The sequence below is a fragment of the Marmota marmota genome, unplaced genomic scaffold, assembly GCF_001458135.2.
Source record: "Marmota marmota marmota unplaced genomic scaffold, marMar, whole genome shotgun sequence".
Classification (NCBI taxonomy): Eukaryota; Metazoa; Chordata; class Mammalia; order Rodentia; family Sciuridae; genus Marmota; species Marmota marmota.
The window spans coordinates 21,715,238-21,735,131 of NW_026000240.1; the positions used below are offsets into that span (position 1 = coordinate 21,715,238).

General features: G+C 41.8%; 1 protein-coding gene across 1 annotated transcript in view; it reads left to right on the top strand.

The window, feature by feature from the left end:
• Window positions 1-5,116: 5,116 nt before the first annotated feature.
• Window positions 5,117-19,894, top strand: part of Pcolce2 (procollagen C-endopeptidase enhancer 2) — a 57,464-nt gene continuing 42,686 nt past the window's right edge. Inside the window, exons 1-2 of the mRNA XM_015486746.2 lie at window positions 5,117-5,199; window positions 6,122-6,230. Coding sequence (XP_015342232.1) covers window positions 5,117-5,199; window positions 6,122-6,230 — 192 coding nt within the window. The remainder of the gene's footprint in view (window positions 5,200-6,121; window positions 6,231-19,894) is intronic.

Here is a 19,894-nt window from a genome sequence, read left to right on the forward strand (position 1 = left end):
GCGCATGCCAGTCCACAACACCGACCATCTCCATGTGCTTTGAGCATTTGGGTGTCCCAAGAGAGGATCTGATGGATTGGCATGCAGTATTGATTAAGAGTTGAGTTTCCCAGTCAGGGTAGATTCAAATCCCAGGTTTTTGTTTCCACATTAAAGGTTCTGAATTAATGGATAACTTCTAGAAACGTCAGAATCTTCACCTGTAAAATGATAGTAAGCATTCTTACCTCACAGGGCTCATAAGAGAATTAAATAAAATATTATTGAACAGCACTTAGCACTATGTTCCTGGAACATAGTAAGTGCTCAGAGTTAGAGATGATGTCAACAGCGACAGCAATGACGATGACAGTGATGGTACATTCATGGAGAGCCTTCAGCAGATGGTTTTATTGCAAAGCAGCAAGAAGCAGCCAACTCCTGCATGTTCCAGTTGGCCCAGCTTTCATGAGGTTGCTTTGACCCAGAGAAAACCCTGACTCAGTCCATTGGGTCCAGGAGAGTGGAACTGGTTTCACTAGACACATTATTACCTTAGCAACTTCATGCCCAAAGACCTCCCTTCCGGTTTTTCTCCAGCAAAGGGGTGTAAGAAGACAGGTGAACAAAAATGGGTAGATCCCTATTGTGAACATCAGTCATGTTTGTACCTTCATATTATTTTTTGAGAAACCTTTTAATACTTGGGACATTTCTACATTATGTGACCCTTATCCGTCAGCCTCCCTTGCAGCTGAGATGACAAGTAGCACGCACAGTATTCAGATGCATTTGCATGAGACTTTGATCAAAAGAGATCAACATGGACACAGGGGGGTCTGTGATAAGCTTTCATTCTGTGAGGGCAGGAGGGGCGTCTGGCCTTTGGGGCAGGAATGTTGCAAGGGTTAGGAATGCCCTGAGGTGCACACTGAAGTGTCCACTGCAGGAATTTCCAGGATCTGCATTTAGTGCTCAGTCTTGGTGGCAGCAATGACAATAGATTTCTCACTGGGCCTCTTCTGAGGCAGGGCTTTGGCCATTGTTCCAGGGAAATTAGCTTTGAGACTGGTTCCCCAATTGTCTTAATGGTAACACCACCTATTGCTGTTTTTAAATACAACACTAAGTGGACTTGTTTGTTTGTTACTAAAAAGCCTGACCAATACATTTCCTCTCTAGCATTGTCTTTTTGGTGGGGGCAGTGGTGGGAGGGAATGGAGGGAAACTCTAGTTTTCTTCCTAATGTATGTTCACAAATATAAAAAATATCGAACTAATTTTTAATTCTAAAATTTAAAGGACACAAGTATGTCTACTGATTGGGTCTGTGCCCAGAACTCAAAGATTACAGAGAATTTCTAAATGTTGATAGTATCTAACATGCTGAATTCAGGGGTTGAGGATGTAGCTTAGTGGGAGACTGCTTGCCCAGGAAGTACAAAGCCCTGGGTTCAACCTCAGCACCAAAATGAATTTAGGAAAGGCATTTCCATCACTATAGTATTAATATTATAACTCTGCACTATCATACTTTCCTAGATAAAAGAAGATGAAAAAAAAATCCCGTTTGATAATTTTGAAAAACCACAGATATTATGGAAGCATCATGAACATGTATCATCACTAACTTGGGCTGCACAAAAGAATTTCCACACGAATTGCTTTTCAGATACTTTTCATTTCTTCTATAGATTTGCAGCACTTACAAATCTAGAGCGCCACATGGTTTGGATGGAGCAATGTCACCTTCAAGGAAGCACAAGACACACCTGTGCTCCGGATGTGACTCAGGATAGTGGAAAGGGAGATCCAGCCACTCCCCATTTTCTCCCCTCCACCCTCTTCCCCTCAGAAAGAGGATTCCTAGACTGGGTGCTCAGGCACCTTTCAAGATAATTGGGGATTCTCCATATCTGAGGGCAATTGTACATGAAAAGTCCACTTATTTTCATAAAATAGGTACAAAGTTTTTACGGTAGGTATTGAAAAGTTGCTTAGGATTTTATCTTTAAAATGAAACTGAAAATTAGAAAGTTAAATTTATTTTGTGTTCATCAAATTTCAGTTATATTTGAAACTGTGTGCTAATTCTCTTCATGAACAAAGAATGAATCAAGGTGAACTTTGTAGACAGTTTTCCTGACAAAACTACAGAGCAAATACAAACATCTCCTCTTTTATGTCTGACTCTCATAGTGCAGTGTATAGGAGACCACTGCTACAGTTCTAATGTTCCCCCAAGGCCCATCTGTTAAAGGCTTCCACCTCAGCTGGTGGTGCAATTGGGAAATAGAAGAACATTTAAGAGGTTGGGCCTAGTGGGAGGTCTTCAGGTCATTGGGGGTGTGGCTTCAGAGGGGAGGTAGGGCCTCCAGCCTCTTCCTTTTTCTTTTTCTTATACCTGCCAGCAAGAAGTGAGTGGTTTCACTCTACTTTGAACTCCCTCACTGATGTGCCATCTACAGGCCCAAAGCTATGGTGCCAACCAGTCATAGACTGAAAGCTCTGAAACTGTGAGCCCCAACAAACCTTTTCTCTTTCTAATGTGATTAGCTCAGGTATATTTTATAGAAAAAGAAAGCTAGCACAGTCACTTTTGGAAAAATATTGTGGGGGCTCCTGCATTTTTCTCACAGGTTTGTCTTTGATGCCTTGTTATTAAAAATCATTCATTTTGGGGCTGGGGTTATGGTTCAGCGTTAGAGTGCTCACCTCTCCCTGGGTTCAATCCTGAGCACCACATAAAAATAAATAAATAAAATAAAGATATTGTGTCCATCTACAACTAAAAAAATAAATATTAAAAAGTCATTCATTTGGGGGCTAGGGGGTATAGCTCCATGATTGAGCACGGGCTTAGCATAAGTTGAGTTCCTGCACTCACACACACACACACACACACACATACATACACACAAAGTCATTCTTTTTTGAAGGGGTTTTTTGGCTGGGAAACTTCTTCAGTTTCTTTCCTTCTGTTTTGTTACTGAAGCAACTCATCCAGGTCTTCATTACTCCAAAAAAGCTCATTATTCTCCCCCTTATTTTAACATAGCTTGCATTCATTTTATGAAACTCTGGATCTTTTACAAAATCAATACTGCATTGTGATATAAATGTGCATTAGATTTACATTGCATTTTCAGATATTTATAGGGTTGGTGAACTAATCAGAGGCCAATCAGCTAGACATACTAGACACAACTAAATGCTCATACTATGCAGCAAGGAATGCTTGAGTGGGGTCTAATTTTCAAGTCGTCAGTTCATTGGTGAATATTTCCATATTCCCATGACTTTGATTCTGCGCCTGCTAACTGCAGAGACTGGATAGTATACATTCGGGATAACAAGGATCACTTTACATTTTGAGAATCTACCCTATAGCTTTTGTCATCGTCACCTCTCCCCTTTCCCACTGCCTGGAGCTCTGTGGCTCCCTGGCCATTATACTACTTTTGCATTGCAGAAGTCCAGAACCTGGTCTCAGAGAGATGAACCATATACACACATCTTCAGAGTCCCCTTGGGTCTGCCTCAAATTTAACACATTAAACTTCTTGGGACAAGTAAGGTTTATAATTTTGGTTAGAACTGTAGTTCCAAGTCAAATATGTGTTTTTAAAAGCAAATAATATGAGTCTTAATAAACTTTTAAAATCACATGGTGAGATCAATGTCTTTCTTACGAGTCTCAACAACAACATAATGATCAGTGTTAGAAACCCAACTCTTCAGCAAGGATATGAACTCATTCTCATGCTATAAATTAGGAAAAGAAAACACTGCTGAATATTTTTGTTCAAATAGTTTTCTATCTATTTAGGCATGCTTAATATTTTGTGCTTTTTATTTTGAATTTCAAAAACTTAGTTTAGTCCTAAGAATGAAGTATTTTCTGGCTATGAGGACTCCAAACCATTACCCAAACTGAATTGCACAATATTTTCACTTTGTAATTTCAAACTATGACTTTTTAATAAACTATTATCTAAAACACTTATGCTATTGGGTAGCTTATTCTTGAAATGTGTGCAAAATAAACAATCGCTTATTTTTCTCTTTGTTGTTCTAAAGAAATTTTTATTGAGTTGAGGGTGTAAGTTTCAGGATATAATTCAGCTTGCCAAATTCTGTAATCCCTTGTTTAAAAAAATGTAATGCAGGGCGTGGTGCCTTTAGGGAACTCTTCAAAAGTTGTAGTTTATGTGTTATTTTTTTCTTCACTTTTTAAAAATGCTAAGATAATCTGAAAGTTGCAGGGAAGTTCTGATTACTAGTATAGACTCTTGGGTTTTCCATTACTAAAAGTCAGGTTACTTTCTGTAACCAGTTTTACCTATTTTTTTGTCCCAAGTGTTTATATTCTTAACATTACAAGCACATCATTAGAAATGAATTTTTGACAAGTTTTACTTTAATGCTTATATTTTTTCTTAAAAAGGTGAAAATATTTAGAGGGAACAGCAGAAATCAGGCATGAAATTAAGTTGTAGCTCCCATGGGTAGTATGGGTATTGAAAATCTCAATTCATCCATTCTATTTTGTTATTCTTTTATTAATCCCTATTATTGGGAAGAACTTACCAAATATAAAGGTTTAAAATTATTTTTGTGTAATTAAATAAAGGAAAGACTCCATTACACAAGGCTAGAATTGTTCTTCTTGGAAAAACAACTTCTTAACAGCTTAACTCATCAATACTAAAGAAAGAAATTGGAAAGCTTCTTTCCCAACTGTTGGATAAACTCTTCTAAAAACAGAGAGATGCCAGCAGAGAAACACCATTTCCAGAACATAACATGGGCTGGTGAGATTAGGTGATTCGGCTTCCTCCCTGGGATTATTTGACATTTAATGAGAATTCACTCAAAAATCGCTGGCTTGAGATGGTTGATTTAAATGCCCCCCCCCCCAAAAAAGTATCTCCCTCTTTATTTTCAAGAACAGGAAAAACAGAAGAATGTACTGAGATTGTGTATGTCTAAGGTAAAAGAATAAGACCCGGAGTTAAAATATGATACAATGTCTTTGCTTTCCTCTTGGATCTGGATGTTCGAAGGCGACAAAACAGGGAACCCCAGGTTTTGCAGCAATCAGCTAAGTATAAAAATGATACTTTGTAAAGCAACTATGGGGGGGGGGGCACTCTCCAAAGCANCGCTCTGCTTGCTGCTGGCCGCCGCTCGGCCGTCCCGGCTGCAGCCCCCGGAGAGGTAACACGACCCCAGACCTCCCGCTCCCCTGCAGCCTCGCGTGCCGCCCCTCTCCACGCGCTTCGGGGCGCCCGGACCGCCCTGCGCTCGCCCCTATGCCGAGTGGGCTCCGCGTGGACCCGCGCCCGGGCTCAGCAGCTGGCCCGGCCACCACGTGGCGGGGGTAACTGACCTGCCTCTCCTCTCCCCGAGTATTTAAGGGAGTGGAGGGAAGTAGCAGGGCCCACATCTGTGGCCTCTGCTTTGATTGCTGTTTTTGCCCCAGACGCTTTGCCCAGGGATGAAAACCCAAGGGGAACCCAGAGAGCTGCTCCAAAAAGTTAACTCTTTGCCACCCTTTAGAGGGCTCCAGGATCTGGGCTGAGAGAACCAACCCAGGGCCAGTTTTGGCACCTCCTCTTCCAGTACCTCCATCAGCATCAGCCTTCCTTTTCAATGGGAGGCGCCACCAATGGCCAAGGATTTTCAGAAGAGGGGAGGAGACCTAGGCATGGCTCCAAATCTGGGAACTTCAAAACTTTAATATTAACTAATTGCTGGCTATCCTTAAAACCTTGAGCCTCACTCAGCCTGGCTCTCACCACTTCTCCCCCTCTCTCCAGTTAAGCTGATCCACTAACCATTTTTTTCCTACAAACTTGAATGTACCCTGGAGGACCAGGTTTTATAAATGTATATATATTCCTAGGTAAATGTATTCCTAGGCGATTATGATGGAGACAGATGGCATCTGGCCTGAGCGCTTGATCAGGCTGTAATTTAACTATTCTGAGAGCTAGCAGCTTTCAGATCCATGATCTGGTGCAAGCAAGTATTAAACCATATTAACTTCTCATCCATTTCAGTACATCTTTCTGAGGGTGACATTAGATTGTTAAACCATGTTTCAAATTAAGTATTCTTTCCTCTTTTATTTTCACAGACCTGTTTTCACATGTGGTGGCATTCTTACTGGAGAGTCTGGATTTATTGGCAGTGAAGGTTTTCCTGGAGTGTACCCTCCAAATAGCAAATGTACTTGGAAAATCACAGTAAGCATTTTTTAAAAAGGTATTCTCTTGAAAGTGGGCATTGGAAGCAGAGTAAGGCAGTTGCTTTTTCTCTCTGGTGTGAGGATTTGGGTTAGAGGCAAATGCCTGAATAAATGAAATGTTGGATTTACTTCAACTATTTGGGAGATTTTTATTAAGAGATCTAGTGGTGTCCTGCATTAGCGATTAGAAAGGGCTCAAGATAATGCTTGAAGGAATAAATTCTTAAAGCAGATGTGTTTCTGAGAACCTAGCCTGACTCAGTTGAATTTTATGGATGCCTGATGAAGGCTATTTTCAGTCAAAGGTCTGTCTAATGACCTCTGGAAGTTAGTTATTCCTCATGGCTGCATAAATTCCCAGTGGGAAATAAAAGATCAAAGATATTGCTATGACTACTTCATACCCACTAGGAAAAGAAAATAGAGAGAGGAGGCAAACACACACACACACACACACACAACACTTTATGTCCCTGGATGGAAGCCACCACTAAAAGCAATCTAAGAATAGAGAATAATAATAATTGGGGCAGGGGACTGGATAACAATACTAGATTATGCCGAGTCAAGATCAGAAGCTGGATCTTGAAACAACTAGTGTTTTAAAAAGGGTATTTAGAGTCAGCTGGATTGTGTTATCTTTGCAGTCAGCGATTGCTATCTTTATTTTTGTTGTTGTTGGGAAGTTGTTTGGTAATTGAAAACATTGGTTCCCTGAGAGCTTCCTTTAGTCAGACAGCGCCACCCACAGATTCTGATTGTAAGAAATAGCTGCTTCTGACTGTGTAAACTAGCATTTACTGTGCCAGGTCGTTAACACGCATAATCTCACTGAATCCTCAAAACCACTCTAATAAGGTATTATTATCCCCACTTTATAGATGGAGAAGCTGAGCCCTCAAAAAATTATAGGAACTGACTTAATAAGTCCTACTTTATGTAAAGTGAAACCTGTCCTTCAAGGAAGCATTCCCACTAGGAAGGTCACTTGCAGAGGGGCTGGGGTTGTGGCTCAGTGGCAGAGCACTTGCCCAGCATGTGTGAGGCACTGTGTTAGATTTTCAGCACCGCATAGAAATAAATGAACAAAATAAAGGTCCACCAACATCTAAAAATAGTTAAAAAAAAAAAGAAGGTCATTTGGCAGGCAGATATGAGAGGGCCTCCTCTGTAATGTAAAACTCAGCTCTTATGTGCATTCATGCCCTCGTATAAAAATGTCAGCCATCTGATGAATTGGTACAGATTTCATTGTTTTTACAGCACATGGAGCCAGGAGAGAATGACATAAAGATTAGCTTAGAAATATTGATATTAGCATAAATGTGAAATAAGTCTCTGAAAAGTAACTCATAAAAGTAACTTGTTTTTCATATTATAGCTGCGTTTTAATTGTAATTAAATGCTTGCAAGTTTAAAACGATCAGAGAAAATTATTAGCCCAGAAGCATCACATGCTTAACAAGTTGAAATTCATGGTTGGCCAATGTTTTGGGGGGATTGCAGGACAGTGTTGGTGTGGCCTGAAACATTGACTGGGGGCTGAGGGGGGGGGACATCCAGGCAAGATTTTCCTTGACAAAGGAGGGATTTGCCTCAGAGAGGCCTGTGGTCTCTTTCTTCTGTGTGGAGACAAAGGTGGTGTATGTTGCTTCATTTGAATGCAATGCCGAGGTGAAAGCTATGAGCCTGTTCCTGGAGTCCCAGGCCAGAGGTCTGACCCTGGGGGTCCCAACAAACCAGATACAGCCACAAGCCACCTGGAGAGCTCAACTGGAGAGATAAGTGATGGTAAAGTAGGAAAGGAATGTAGTCAGTGTGGCCATAGGGGAGGAAAGGGGAAGGGAGGGAACATGCCTTGTCAAACGGATTGGTCAGACTGTGGATCCTTATCTCAGGTCTGGTTCTTTGAGGTTCTGTGGCATCAGGGAAATCTTTATTGCTTGAGGGAGCAATTTTGTTCCATCCCGAGGTGGTCTGCCTATGAGGCTGGCTCTTATTGGAACCTGGGCTAAGCCAAGGAGAAAAGACTCAGAAAGAACAGGCCACAGAGCAAAGTGGAGTTGGTCAGGACTCCCTGAAGAGCCCAACTTTAAAGGAAACCGTGTTACAACCTCAGCAGACCTCTCTTGATTTCAAATTCTCCTCCCAACCCTCATCAACTATGTGGCCAGGACTTACCTTTAAATCTCAGGTTTATTATAAAGACAAAATGATTTTTTTGGTGGGGGGGCAGGATTGAACTCAGGGGCACTCAACCACTAAGCCACATCCCAGTCCTATTTTCGTATTTTATTTAGAGACAGGGTCTCACTGAGCTGATTAGCACCTCCCTTTTTGCGGAGGCTGGCTTTGAATCGTGATCCTTCTGCCTCAGCCTCCCAGGCCACTGGGATTACAGGCGTGGGTATGTAGAGACAAAATGAAACAGTACATCTAAATCCCTGAAACTCAGAGCCTGAGGGGGAAGAAGTTTGATTTACCTCAAGAACATGTGGAGGAGGTGGTCAGTTGGAGCAGAACAAAGAAGGGGAACAATGGGATGAGAAGAAGCAAAAAAAAAAAAAAAAAAGGAAGTAGAGCTTTGGAGGCCAGAGTGAGGAGTTTGGATTTTGTTTTGGGTAAGAACCAAGGGAGGATTTTAAGCAGAGAAATGAGCGTGATTTTAAAAGATCATTCTGGCTGCTGTGTGGAGGTTGGATTACAGGGGGTTACGAATAGACACGGGGAGACGGATTAGGAAGGTGACGAGGTATCCAGGAGGAGATGGTGGAGTAAATAGGAGGGCAACAGAGAAGATGAAGAAATGTGGAGACCTTTGTCTCAGTGTTTTCTCAGCAGATCGGCGTGCTGTCAGAGTGTCCAGGCACCAACTGAGGGGCAAATGCACTGGTCCTGGCCCCTAGTATGGCCGCTGTTCTGGACAGGGCTATGCTCTGCTGGGGCCTTCTCCAATCCAGTCTCTAAAGTCTTCCTGAAGCTTGTTGGTCCAGTCCATTTTCCCGCCCCTCCGTCAGTAAACCAAGAATAGGGTCCCCACTGGGTGATTCAGTGTCACTTTTGTCAAAACATCACAGCCACATTTTTCTCTGGCACATTTCTAAGATGTTTTTTTCCATCACACAGATGGGAAAATCTCGGAGTGGCCTTTGAACTTTGTGGCATGCAGTGGTGCACACCTGTAATCCCAGCTACTGAGGAGGCTGGGGCAGAAGGATTGAGAGTTCAAGGCCAGCCTGGGCAATAGCAAGACTCTGTCTCAAAAAGTAGAAGGGCTGCAGATAGCTTGGTGGTAGAGTGCCCCTGAGTTCAATCCCTGGTACCGGAAAAACACACACACAGACACATGCACACACTTGCACGCACATGCACACACACACACACATAATCAAAACACTTCATTTCCCTGAAGAGGGAAAGAAATATGCATTTTAAACTCATCTGCCTCCCATTTCATTCTTCTGAACTGGACATGTGTTCCAGCAAGGTGGCCTTCACCACCAAGTGGCTTTCGTTAAACTATGCTATCAGTGGAGAATGTGGACAGTCTGGTTTTAGTGTCTATGCTTTGAGAAAGGTGAATACTAGTTGTCACAGCCAGACTTTCTAGCCACTCGTGTAGGACTTTCTGGTATGGAAGTTTAGCCTGCAGATTAGAAATTTAGATTTGCTCTTATTTTTACTTTGCCCACTGCTGGGGATTGAACCCAGGGCCTTGCACCTGCAAAGCACATGCTGTCAGTGAGGTGCATTTCCAGCCCCTAGAATAGGACTTTGACATTTTTATAGCAATTTCTTGGATGGTTGCACTACCAACATTGGGTGTTTAAAATTTAAATTAATTAAATAAAAGTTCATTTCCTCAATCAGACTCACCACACTTCAAGTGCTCAATAGCCACATGTGGATAGTGGTCGCCATACTGGACGGTATGTGAGTATTTCCATCATCACCAGAAGTCCCTTAGGACAGTTCCAGAGGATTTTGAGGTTAATTTTACTCACATAAACATGTTGAGCATGAAGTTGCTCCATGCCAGTCAGTTGTACTTCTGCTTTTCAAATGGGGAAGCTGATACTTGCCCTTTGTGCTTGTTGACGTTGTGATTGTAACTTAAACCTGTTGACTCAGCTTTATCTTTCTGGTAACAAACTCTCAATGGCCTCAATTAGCCTTAAGTTTTACTAATTAATTTTGCTGACTGTGTTCTTAAAAACGCATGACTTGACATTAAATCAGAAAATTTAAGAGTTAAGAAATAGCTAAGTGTTTTGTAATCCATCATGAGAGTGACATTTTCTTAGTTTCCTGTGGGAGCTGTCTTTGGGGATTGTAATCCAAGGGGCATTTCATACATTTGTCCTTTATATATGAGGGAGTGGGCAGGAAAGGAGGATGAATTGACAGCTAAGATCCTGTGGAACATGAGGACCCAGCCTTCTAAGAAAGCTTGGAAAAATCACCCTAACTGACTTAAGGATAAGAGCGGCCTGTGCCAAGTCCTGCAGCAAGACAGGGAACTCCAAACATGAACCGACCACCACCGGGACCCCCTGTGGCAGTGGTTCTCCTGCAGGCCAGGATTGTGTGCGGAGGGCAGTAAGAGGTCTCTAGACCCTTAAAGGAAGTGGGCCACCATCAGTCAGAACATGGCTGGTGCCATTGGGCTCACTGCAACGTGGGCAAGAATGCTTTCCAGGAGTCGCCAGGTACAGTGCCGGAGACACACAGGTGACTGTATCGGCAGTGTGAGATGGGGTGCTGCCTGCTAGAAGGGGAGCCAGACAGAGTGGGCAGTGAGAGAAAATCCAGCAGGCACCTTGCATTCCCAGCTCCATAGCCCTGGGTGTAAAGACCACCAGTTCATATAGACTCATTATGGATTCACAGCACCCTTGGCAACTAACCACGACCTCTGTTTCTTGGTATTTTTGCCTATGACTTTTTCATTTTATAATCCCCATAGTAGAGTCAGAGATACATATTAATGATTTGATCCAAACCAAATACGTTCTTTTAGGGAAAAATAGACATTAACACTAACATATCTTGCGAGAGCAACTCTATTCCGAGTCTGACTTGGGCTCTATTTGGAGTCTGACTTGGGCTTTATTTGGTATGGATGGCTAAGTGGAATCGACCGAACTTTTATTTACAGCAACTGCAAATTAGAGGAAATTTAAAGCCCAGAGCCTTCTAAGAACTCTCCTTGATCTGGTGTATAGGAATTGTTCTTTAAAATTGGTTTCTGAACTTAAAACCAAATAGAACAGTAAATGTGCAAGGCAGTAGCTGTTATTATCCCACCAAAACAGCAGTTGGCATACAGAGATTGGTGTAAATAATTTCGTTCTTAGATTTAAAGCTGAGCATATTTTAAAAATCAGTTTTTAAAATGAGGTAAGCCATGTATATAGTCCTGTTGTCTTATGTCATTATTGAAATTACAAGGTTTATATTTGTTATTTAGAATCCCTTCCATATTTCCAAAAAATCTTAAAAGTACTGAAATTAGCCAGTTAATTAAGATTTTAATTATTGTTTTTAGCATAAGTCTGACTTGAGAAAAATCAGCGAATACTTGAGCAATTTAAAATTTAGTCTTGGGGCCCCACCTAGGAAACAATCTTTCATCCCTTTGACTCTGAAGTAAATAATGTGGGAGGATCAGAAAATCTTATTAGTCAGAGTTAAGAAGAAAATTTGGCAATACAGTCTGTCCTGTTTAGGCCAAAAGTATGTGCATTTCTCCTCATTTAGCTACTTCAGGCAGAAGACGAAAAGCATAAACTGTCTCGCATAGAAAGAACTTCAGATTTCCCACCTAATGCATGTAGTATCATTTGATAACTACCTATTTTTCTATCCTGCCAGAATTTAATACACTTGGTACTATATAGATCAGAGTACTAAAATAATAATGTATGTTTTTGAGCATGCCTTCAATTAATGTTGAATCATTTAATTTCATTTGCTGGCAGTTATCTGAGGTTGTATGCAAGACAAGCATTAATGTGCCCATGTCACATTTAGGGAAACTGAGGCCTAATGATTTTGCATCTTGCATGATATCATCATGTTTGTAAATGGTATGAAAAGACTTAGCACAATATATTCTGACTCAGTAATACAATTACGCTCATACACTTATTTATCAAATAAATAAACATTCACCAAAATTTATTGAGTGCCAGCTATGGAGTAGGCACTGTGATGGGCCCTGGGAGCAAAAAGACAGGGCATAGCTTCTGCCCTCAGTGAGTCTGTAATCAATGTACTAGAGAGTAGACAAGAGAACCAGTAACAGTTGTATGTGTAAGTTATGTTGGTGCTCACCGTAAGTAGTTTTATGTGTTGACAATTTGGAGTAGACCTTTGTAAAAGCTTTATTTGACTTCACACAGGCCTTGATATTTCTGAGTATACCTAATAAACAATTATAGAAGCCAGGCAGGGTGGTTCACACCTGTGATACCAGCAGCTTGGTTAAGAGGATGGCAAGTTCAACACCAGCCTCAGCAATTTACCGAGGCCCTAAGCAGCTATCTCAGAATGAAAAGGGGTGGGATGTGGCTCATTGGTTAAGTGCCCCTGGGTTCAATCCCCAGTACCAAAACCAAAACACAACAAAAAACAACTCCCCCCACCACCCCCCAAAAAGCAATTATATAAAGGTATTTCTGTACCCTTGCCCTGGGGGTAATTTTGTGACTTTGTTGTGTTAGAGTCATCATAGGAATCTATCCCCCAGAAGGCTGATTACATTTAAACTGGCTGATTAAACTTAAACAGCATTCACATTTAATGGAAAGAACTCGTAAATTAAAAATATGAGTGGGATTTATGTCTTTGCAATAACTTTTGAATGGCTTCATAAGAAGAAAGCTAGCAGGGGAGGGCATGGGTTTGTGTCAAAATTGAAACATAGAGCGATGCTCTGGTCAGTCAGTGCCAGGTATATAATTTGAGAAAACAAATAATGAATTGAGGCAGGAACTCAACGTTTAAGTCACTTAATTATACCTGAGGGTGTAGCAAGGGGTTCTAAAATTACTGTAACTATGATTTGTCTGGTATAACCACAGCAGGATAGATAGGGGAATGGAATTTTGGCCTTAAACACATATTTCCTGGCTTTAAACTATACATAGGATTTAGAATTATATAGAGATTGAAATTCCAATCTTAACTATGGGTTTTTTTTTAAATGAACGTATATATCTGTTTTACTAAGCATAGTTATTTCAACTGCCTGAATAGTAATTTAAGATGCTGTGTTAATTCATTGACACTTAAGGCAAGTGACAATGAATATAATTAACAGAAAATGTTTGCATATCAAAGCTTGAGAACTGCATGAATAGGAGTAGAGCCTACAGCTGGGTTTGTTGTTGTTGTTGTTGTTTGTTTGTTTTTATCAAAAGTGCATAACTGGAAAGGTTATGACCCTTAGGGCACATCAGTAACCCAGTTAGGCTTTGATGGAGAAGACACTGGAAGCTGGAAGTGTCCCTGCCAACCTGACTCCTCTGGGAGGCAGGGCCAGATGCAGCCTCTATCAGTGATCCAGCAGGTGACATTTTCCCACAGGGGCCTCTGTCCCCCTTTTACTGATTGTTTACTCTTCTGCTTGTTTTTGAGTCCTCTGGTCCTTATTTTCGTTTTGTTCTCCTTTTGATTCTTCACATGGAAACCAAGTATGTTTTTATTGATTGAAAACCTGATGCTCTGTAAATATGTTTATTTGTGCTGCTTATATTTTTAGTGCCACATTCAGGCAGAGGAAACTAATAGAGAAGAAAACATGAAAATGGAGTCTTCCATTGGGTTTTTTTCTTTCTACAAGAGATTCTCTTTGACAATTATTCAGAAGCAAAAAAACCCTCTCCTAAAAAAAAAAAAAAAAAACCCTCTCCTTTCTGAAACACCACTGTAATGATAGAATTCAAGGAGACACATTTTTTAAAGGCAGTGTAAGTGGAGAAGGCATCCATAGAGGTAAAGCACTAGAATGGAATTTTTTTTTGTTATTTTATGAATATATATTTTATGAATATTTTATGATATTTTATGAATATATAATATTTATGAATACCATTCCTTGCCTCCCTCCAGAGTTCAATTCACTGAGCAAATTTGAATCGTTCCGTACATTTGCAAATTTCTTACAAATGTTCAGTTTAAAAAGACGGTGTCCTCACTTGTTGGTTGCTTTTTGTTGAAGACCAGAGAAGTATTTAGAGGGGTCCTGATTCCAAGGCTAGGTTTTGTGGGGTTTTTTTTCCCCCCACGTTGTCCTGCTTAGTTAGGAAGGTGCCCTGTGGACAGCTGCTGTCCCGGGTTCCTTGCACAGAGAAGCATTTTATGTGTGAATTATTGTCCTTTGATCCCATGGAAAGGGGAATCATTACCCTCTCCTCACACAGTTGTAGCCTGTAATGTCACAGCTTTATCAATAGTGGCTGTAGTGCTTTGGGGTCCCCTTGAATTTCTAACTTTAGGAACTTGGGAGAAAAGAAGGGTTTTCTTCAAATACATTATTTGTTAGCTCATGAGAGTCGGTGTGGCAGGTCCTGGAGAACCAGAATAAACATCCAAAAATAAATGGAACACCCGCAGAGAGGTGGGGAGCTGTAATGAAAGCTGCCCAGAGCACTACCCCTGCCTTGCTTTCACCGCCTGCCTCCCTGCAAGGCACTCCCGGGCACTGCACATAATCAAATAGTGTTTTCCAAAAACGTGAAGGGAGGGGAGATCAGTTAGGCCGAGATGGGCCAGTGGAAGCCAGTGGCTGTTTTACTGCTGAGTGCTCCTGGCCGTGGTTGATAGGGGTTTGATTGCTAGACACTGACCTAAAACCCCTGGGTTACTATCAACTTCCTCTGAAGAAATCATAATTTATTAATTCACTAAAACTGGAAAGTACCTACCTAAAATCAGGTGCTAGATTGAACCCAGAAACAGCAGTGATTGGAAACATCACAGCCCAGAATGGATGGGGGCGGTGAGGAGGGAGGCACTCAGTAGTCAGAAATGACTAACAGTGGCCACATGGTGACAGGGATCTTGGTAGAGGGTCATATGCATGGCATTCCTCAGTGCTTAGCAGAATGGGCTTTGGAGAGTCACAGTGACAGAGGTTTTAATCTCTGGCTGCTTACTAAGTACGTGATGAAGTTTCTGGAACTTTCTGAAGTTGGTACCCTGGATATCATGGTCCAACCTGCCCTGTGAGGTTGATGTGAGGATTGAAGTAAGTAGGAGACAAGGCCTCTGCATAGCGCTTGGTGGAGTCAGGCGCTCAATAAATGGTGGTGGTGGTGATTATTTTTTTTAAACCTCTTTTCCAGAGCTGTAATGAGGAATGAAAGTGTGGCATTTGTGTAGGACTTGTCTACAGGCCAGATTTTTCAAGCCGGATGGTAATCCCTTTGGGGCATGGCGAATTCCCATTGAAAATACCTGCTGCTGATCACTGTGCCCTTTCTTCATTTAAACATGAGCTTTCATAAAACTGTGCCCACAAAAGAGCTTCCAAACCCTCCCTGCTTTGCCCAGCCTCCTCCACCCCAGCACCTACGGCGGGTGCCTCTTGACTTTTGGAACCAGGCTGTTTGGAAGCGGAGAAATGATTGTCAGTTAAAAATTACAAAGTAGGCTGGGGGTGTAGCTCAGAGCATGCAGGAGGCTCTGGGTTCAATCCTCAGCACCGAAAAAGAAAGAAAAGAAAAAACCTTGCAAATAACCTTGTATCTTTAGAGATGGAGATTTTAATTCACCTTTGGAGTCCCAAATCACCAGAATGGTCTCCTCTAGTAACACAAACTAAAGACTTTATTCATTCATTCCTGATAGAGACACGTGGCGTGGTGGTTAAGTGTGAGTTCAGTTTCTGGAATTGTCCTGCCTAGATCCAAATGCCAGCTCCACTGTGGTGGTGGTGAGTCTCCAAAGATGACACTTGAGGTGCCACACCTGCTGGTTTTCTAGCTTCCCCCAACGTTGAATCTGGGATGGCTTGTGAAACAGACAGAATAAAGCAAAAATGACAGTGCTTGACTTCTGGGGCTAGGGCATAAGAAGGCTTTCAGCTTCTGTCTCTGTTTTTCTTTTCTTTCTCTTTTTTTTTTTTTCCACTGCTGGGGATCAAATCCAGGTCCGTGTACTACACCTCTAGCCCCTGCCTTAGTTTCTTCAAATGTACATTCTGGGGGAAGCCCGCTGCCTTAGAAGGACCACCTTTCTGTGAGGAAGCTCAAGCTGGCTTCATAGAGAGAGATGCCCAGGCAGCCCCCAGCAGTTTTAATCTTCTCAGCTGATTTGCAGCCCCATGAGGGAGGGAGTCATTGGAGTTCTAGTGTGGTTAGGCCTTCAGATGACAATATCCTAGCTGCTAACTTGAGAATTGTTGCATGAGAAGTCAAGAACTCTCCAGCTGAAGCCAGTGAACCCACAGAACCATAAAAAATAAGAGCATTGTTTGAAGCCTCTTGTATTGAGGTATTATGTTATGCTACAGATTGCCAAAACAATTACTGCCTAGCAGTATTACCTTGGACTTTTTACTTAACTTCTTGGTTCCTCAGTTTTCTCATCTATGAAATGTGGATAACTCCACTCCCTACCTTCTAGGATTGTGTTAGGTGTTATATTCGTTATAACATATATGGTATTAAGATCAGTACCTAGTGCATGGTAATACTCAAAAAATCATTATTATCTGTTCATGAAATATTCATGAGATACTTACTGAACATTTATTATGCATCAGGCCCTGTTTTTATATTCTGGGCATATAGTTGTGTAGGTCCCTCTAACAGTGACATGTGCAAAGCAGAACTGCATTCAGATTTAATATTGGTGTCTGGATGTTCACTTTCTAGAGTATAGAGGTGAACATTCCAGAACATCCTGAGGTGAAATACTTATATGGTTTCCATGTTTACATCCTGTTACTCAGTTGAGCTACAACTGTATATTATACTCCTAGTATGTGCAAGAGTACTGTGAAGCAGTATTAATGTTGACTTTGGAGCATGTTGATTTTATGTATAAAACAATCTGGGGTTGAACTTGCAAGCAGTTAAACAGTGAAATAAATTAACCAGTTAACATTAACCAAAAGAATATATTCTATTTAGCTAGTTAACTTGAGGAAAAATGTGATTTTCCTTTAGAGTCAACAAAGGCTAATGAAAATGCAGCTGAATGATAGATCGTATCATAATTTTGACATTTGTAGAATTGTTGAGCTAGCATATATCACTCAGCCACCTATAGTATTGCATTTGTTTTAGATATTTCATTCCATGTGGGTCATAAACTTTTTGGGGAAAGTATTTTTATGAGGAGAAGTTTTTGCATCTTGTGACAATGAATTAACAATAACATTTGTCATTCTGTTGATGATGATAGTGGGCTCTGATTTGTGATTTTTCCACGTTTGCCCAAGATTTCAGTGATCATGGGCTGAAAGTGAAGGAGATGGATGTGGTTGTTTTGGGTTGTGGAGCCCTGCATCAGGAGGCAAGTTTTTTTTTCCTACTTTGGGGTTCTTTTGTAAGCTATGGTTAGGAAGAAGGTACCACACTTACTGTGGATGCACTGGAAGAACGTTGGCATGGAGACTGATGGAATTTGGAGATGATGCAGTATTTACCAAGCACAGCTCTTCTGGGTGCATAGAATACATCAGGGATCATGGCTGACTCTTACCCTGGACGGGCTGCACGTGTCTGGCTTATACTCTGAACAACAAAGAGGAGCCAACAAGGGGAAGGTAGGAGAAGCGGAGGCCATTGAAGGAAGAGTCAGGCAGATCTTGTAGGGCCTTGTGGGCCATTGTGAGTGCAATAGGAAGTCTATCCGTCGGAGCCCCAGTAGGAAACAGCACACTCAAAATACAGTGATTCAAGGGGTTAATCTGCAGAGGAACTCTCTCTAACAGGGCAGGAGGCCACAAATGATTATGTGGTGACATGGGACTAATTGCAGCCAAGCTGTCAGCACTTCTGGCTCCCAAGGGAGATGAGGGAGCTGTTACTAGAACCCAGGAGTCAGCACAAGATGACCTCATAGGGAAAGAGCCTTGGCCTGACTCTCTGTTTTCAATGTCCTACTGGACCTTCCAAGGCCAGAAGCAACCAGAAGACAGATGTTGATGTGTGTGTTTATTCCTGGAGGTCAATCCCGGGAAGGCAGTAGGATGGAGATGGGGAGAGAGGGGTCCAGAGGGACAAATGGAATGTAGAGGGCACAAGGAGGTTGTATCAGGGTCCTCCAGAGAAGTAGAACCAATAGTAGATACATACATATGTGTATATATCACACATTTATAAATATGCACATGCACGCATATTTAATATGCACACATATGTACATATATAAAGACCTTTATTTAAAGAAATTAGTTTATGTGATTGTGGTATTGTGAAGGCTGGGATCTGAAATGCATAGGGCAGGCAGGGGACACTCTGTGAGAAGTGATGCTGCTTTCTTCCTTAGGGAAACCTCAGATTCCACTTGTCCCTCTGAATTCCCTTCCATCTGATTGGACGAGGCCCACCCACATTATTGAGGATGATCTCCTTTATTTAAGGTCAACTGATTGCTGGATACAGTGGCACATGCCTGTGATCCCAGGAACTTGGGAAGCTGAGACAGGAGGATCTTAGATTCAAGGCCAGCCTCAGCAACTTGGCAAGACCCTGTCTCAAAATTAAGAATAAAAAGGGCTGGGGATGTAGTTCAGGTGGTAAAGCACCCCTGAGTTCAATCACTAGCTCCAAAAATAAAATAAAGTCAACTGACTATAGATGTCAAACACCTCCACAATATACCTTCACAACAGAACTTAGATTAGTGATTGATTGATTAACTAGGTACCACAGTGCAGCCACGTTCACACTTCAAACTAACCTTCACAAAGCAGGGTTTTAAGCAGAGGGGTGACATAATGTGGCTTGTGTTTTAAAAGGATCCCCTGGATGCTGTGTTGAAAACAGATCATGGGGTGTTAGGAGGCTGTTGCTGTCACTGAGAGGTGGTAGCTGAACCATTTGGGTTGTGGAGCCCTGCACAGGAGGCAAGATTTTTTGTTTGTTTGTTTGTTTTTTGGTCCTATGTTGGGGTTCTTTTGTAAGCTATGGTTAAGAGGCAGCAGGTAATAGTTTGCTTCCTTTTCTTGAACCAGCGCTTTAGGAAATCATATGAAAATTAGAAAGATGACCCATTGGCAGTTGGGGAGTCCCTGTCCCTAAAGTATGCAGTTCAAGATCCGAGTGGCTGTGCTCCACTGTGCTAGGTCTGCTGGCTGCTGAACAGAAAGGTTCTCAGACAAGCTTTGAAGTGGAGAATGGTAGATTGTGGAAAAAAATTGCTCCATGCACAGGTTATGTTAATGAAGATGTTTCTTCTGCTTCAAATGCCTGCGGAGTGTGTCATAGCAGGAAATCCCATATCTTGCCCAGCCTGGTTCAGAGCCCAGATGTCACTACTTAACCTTGAAAACAAGGTCTTGGGTTTTTTCGAGGTGGGACTATGGCAGAAAGGCCTTGGTGTGGGGAGTTTGGAGTGTTTCCAGCACTCGATGTTTTCTTCACTCTCCAGAGAAGTCAGTCGATAACATGATGGGGCATATCTTCACACCACACCCAGATGTTG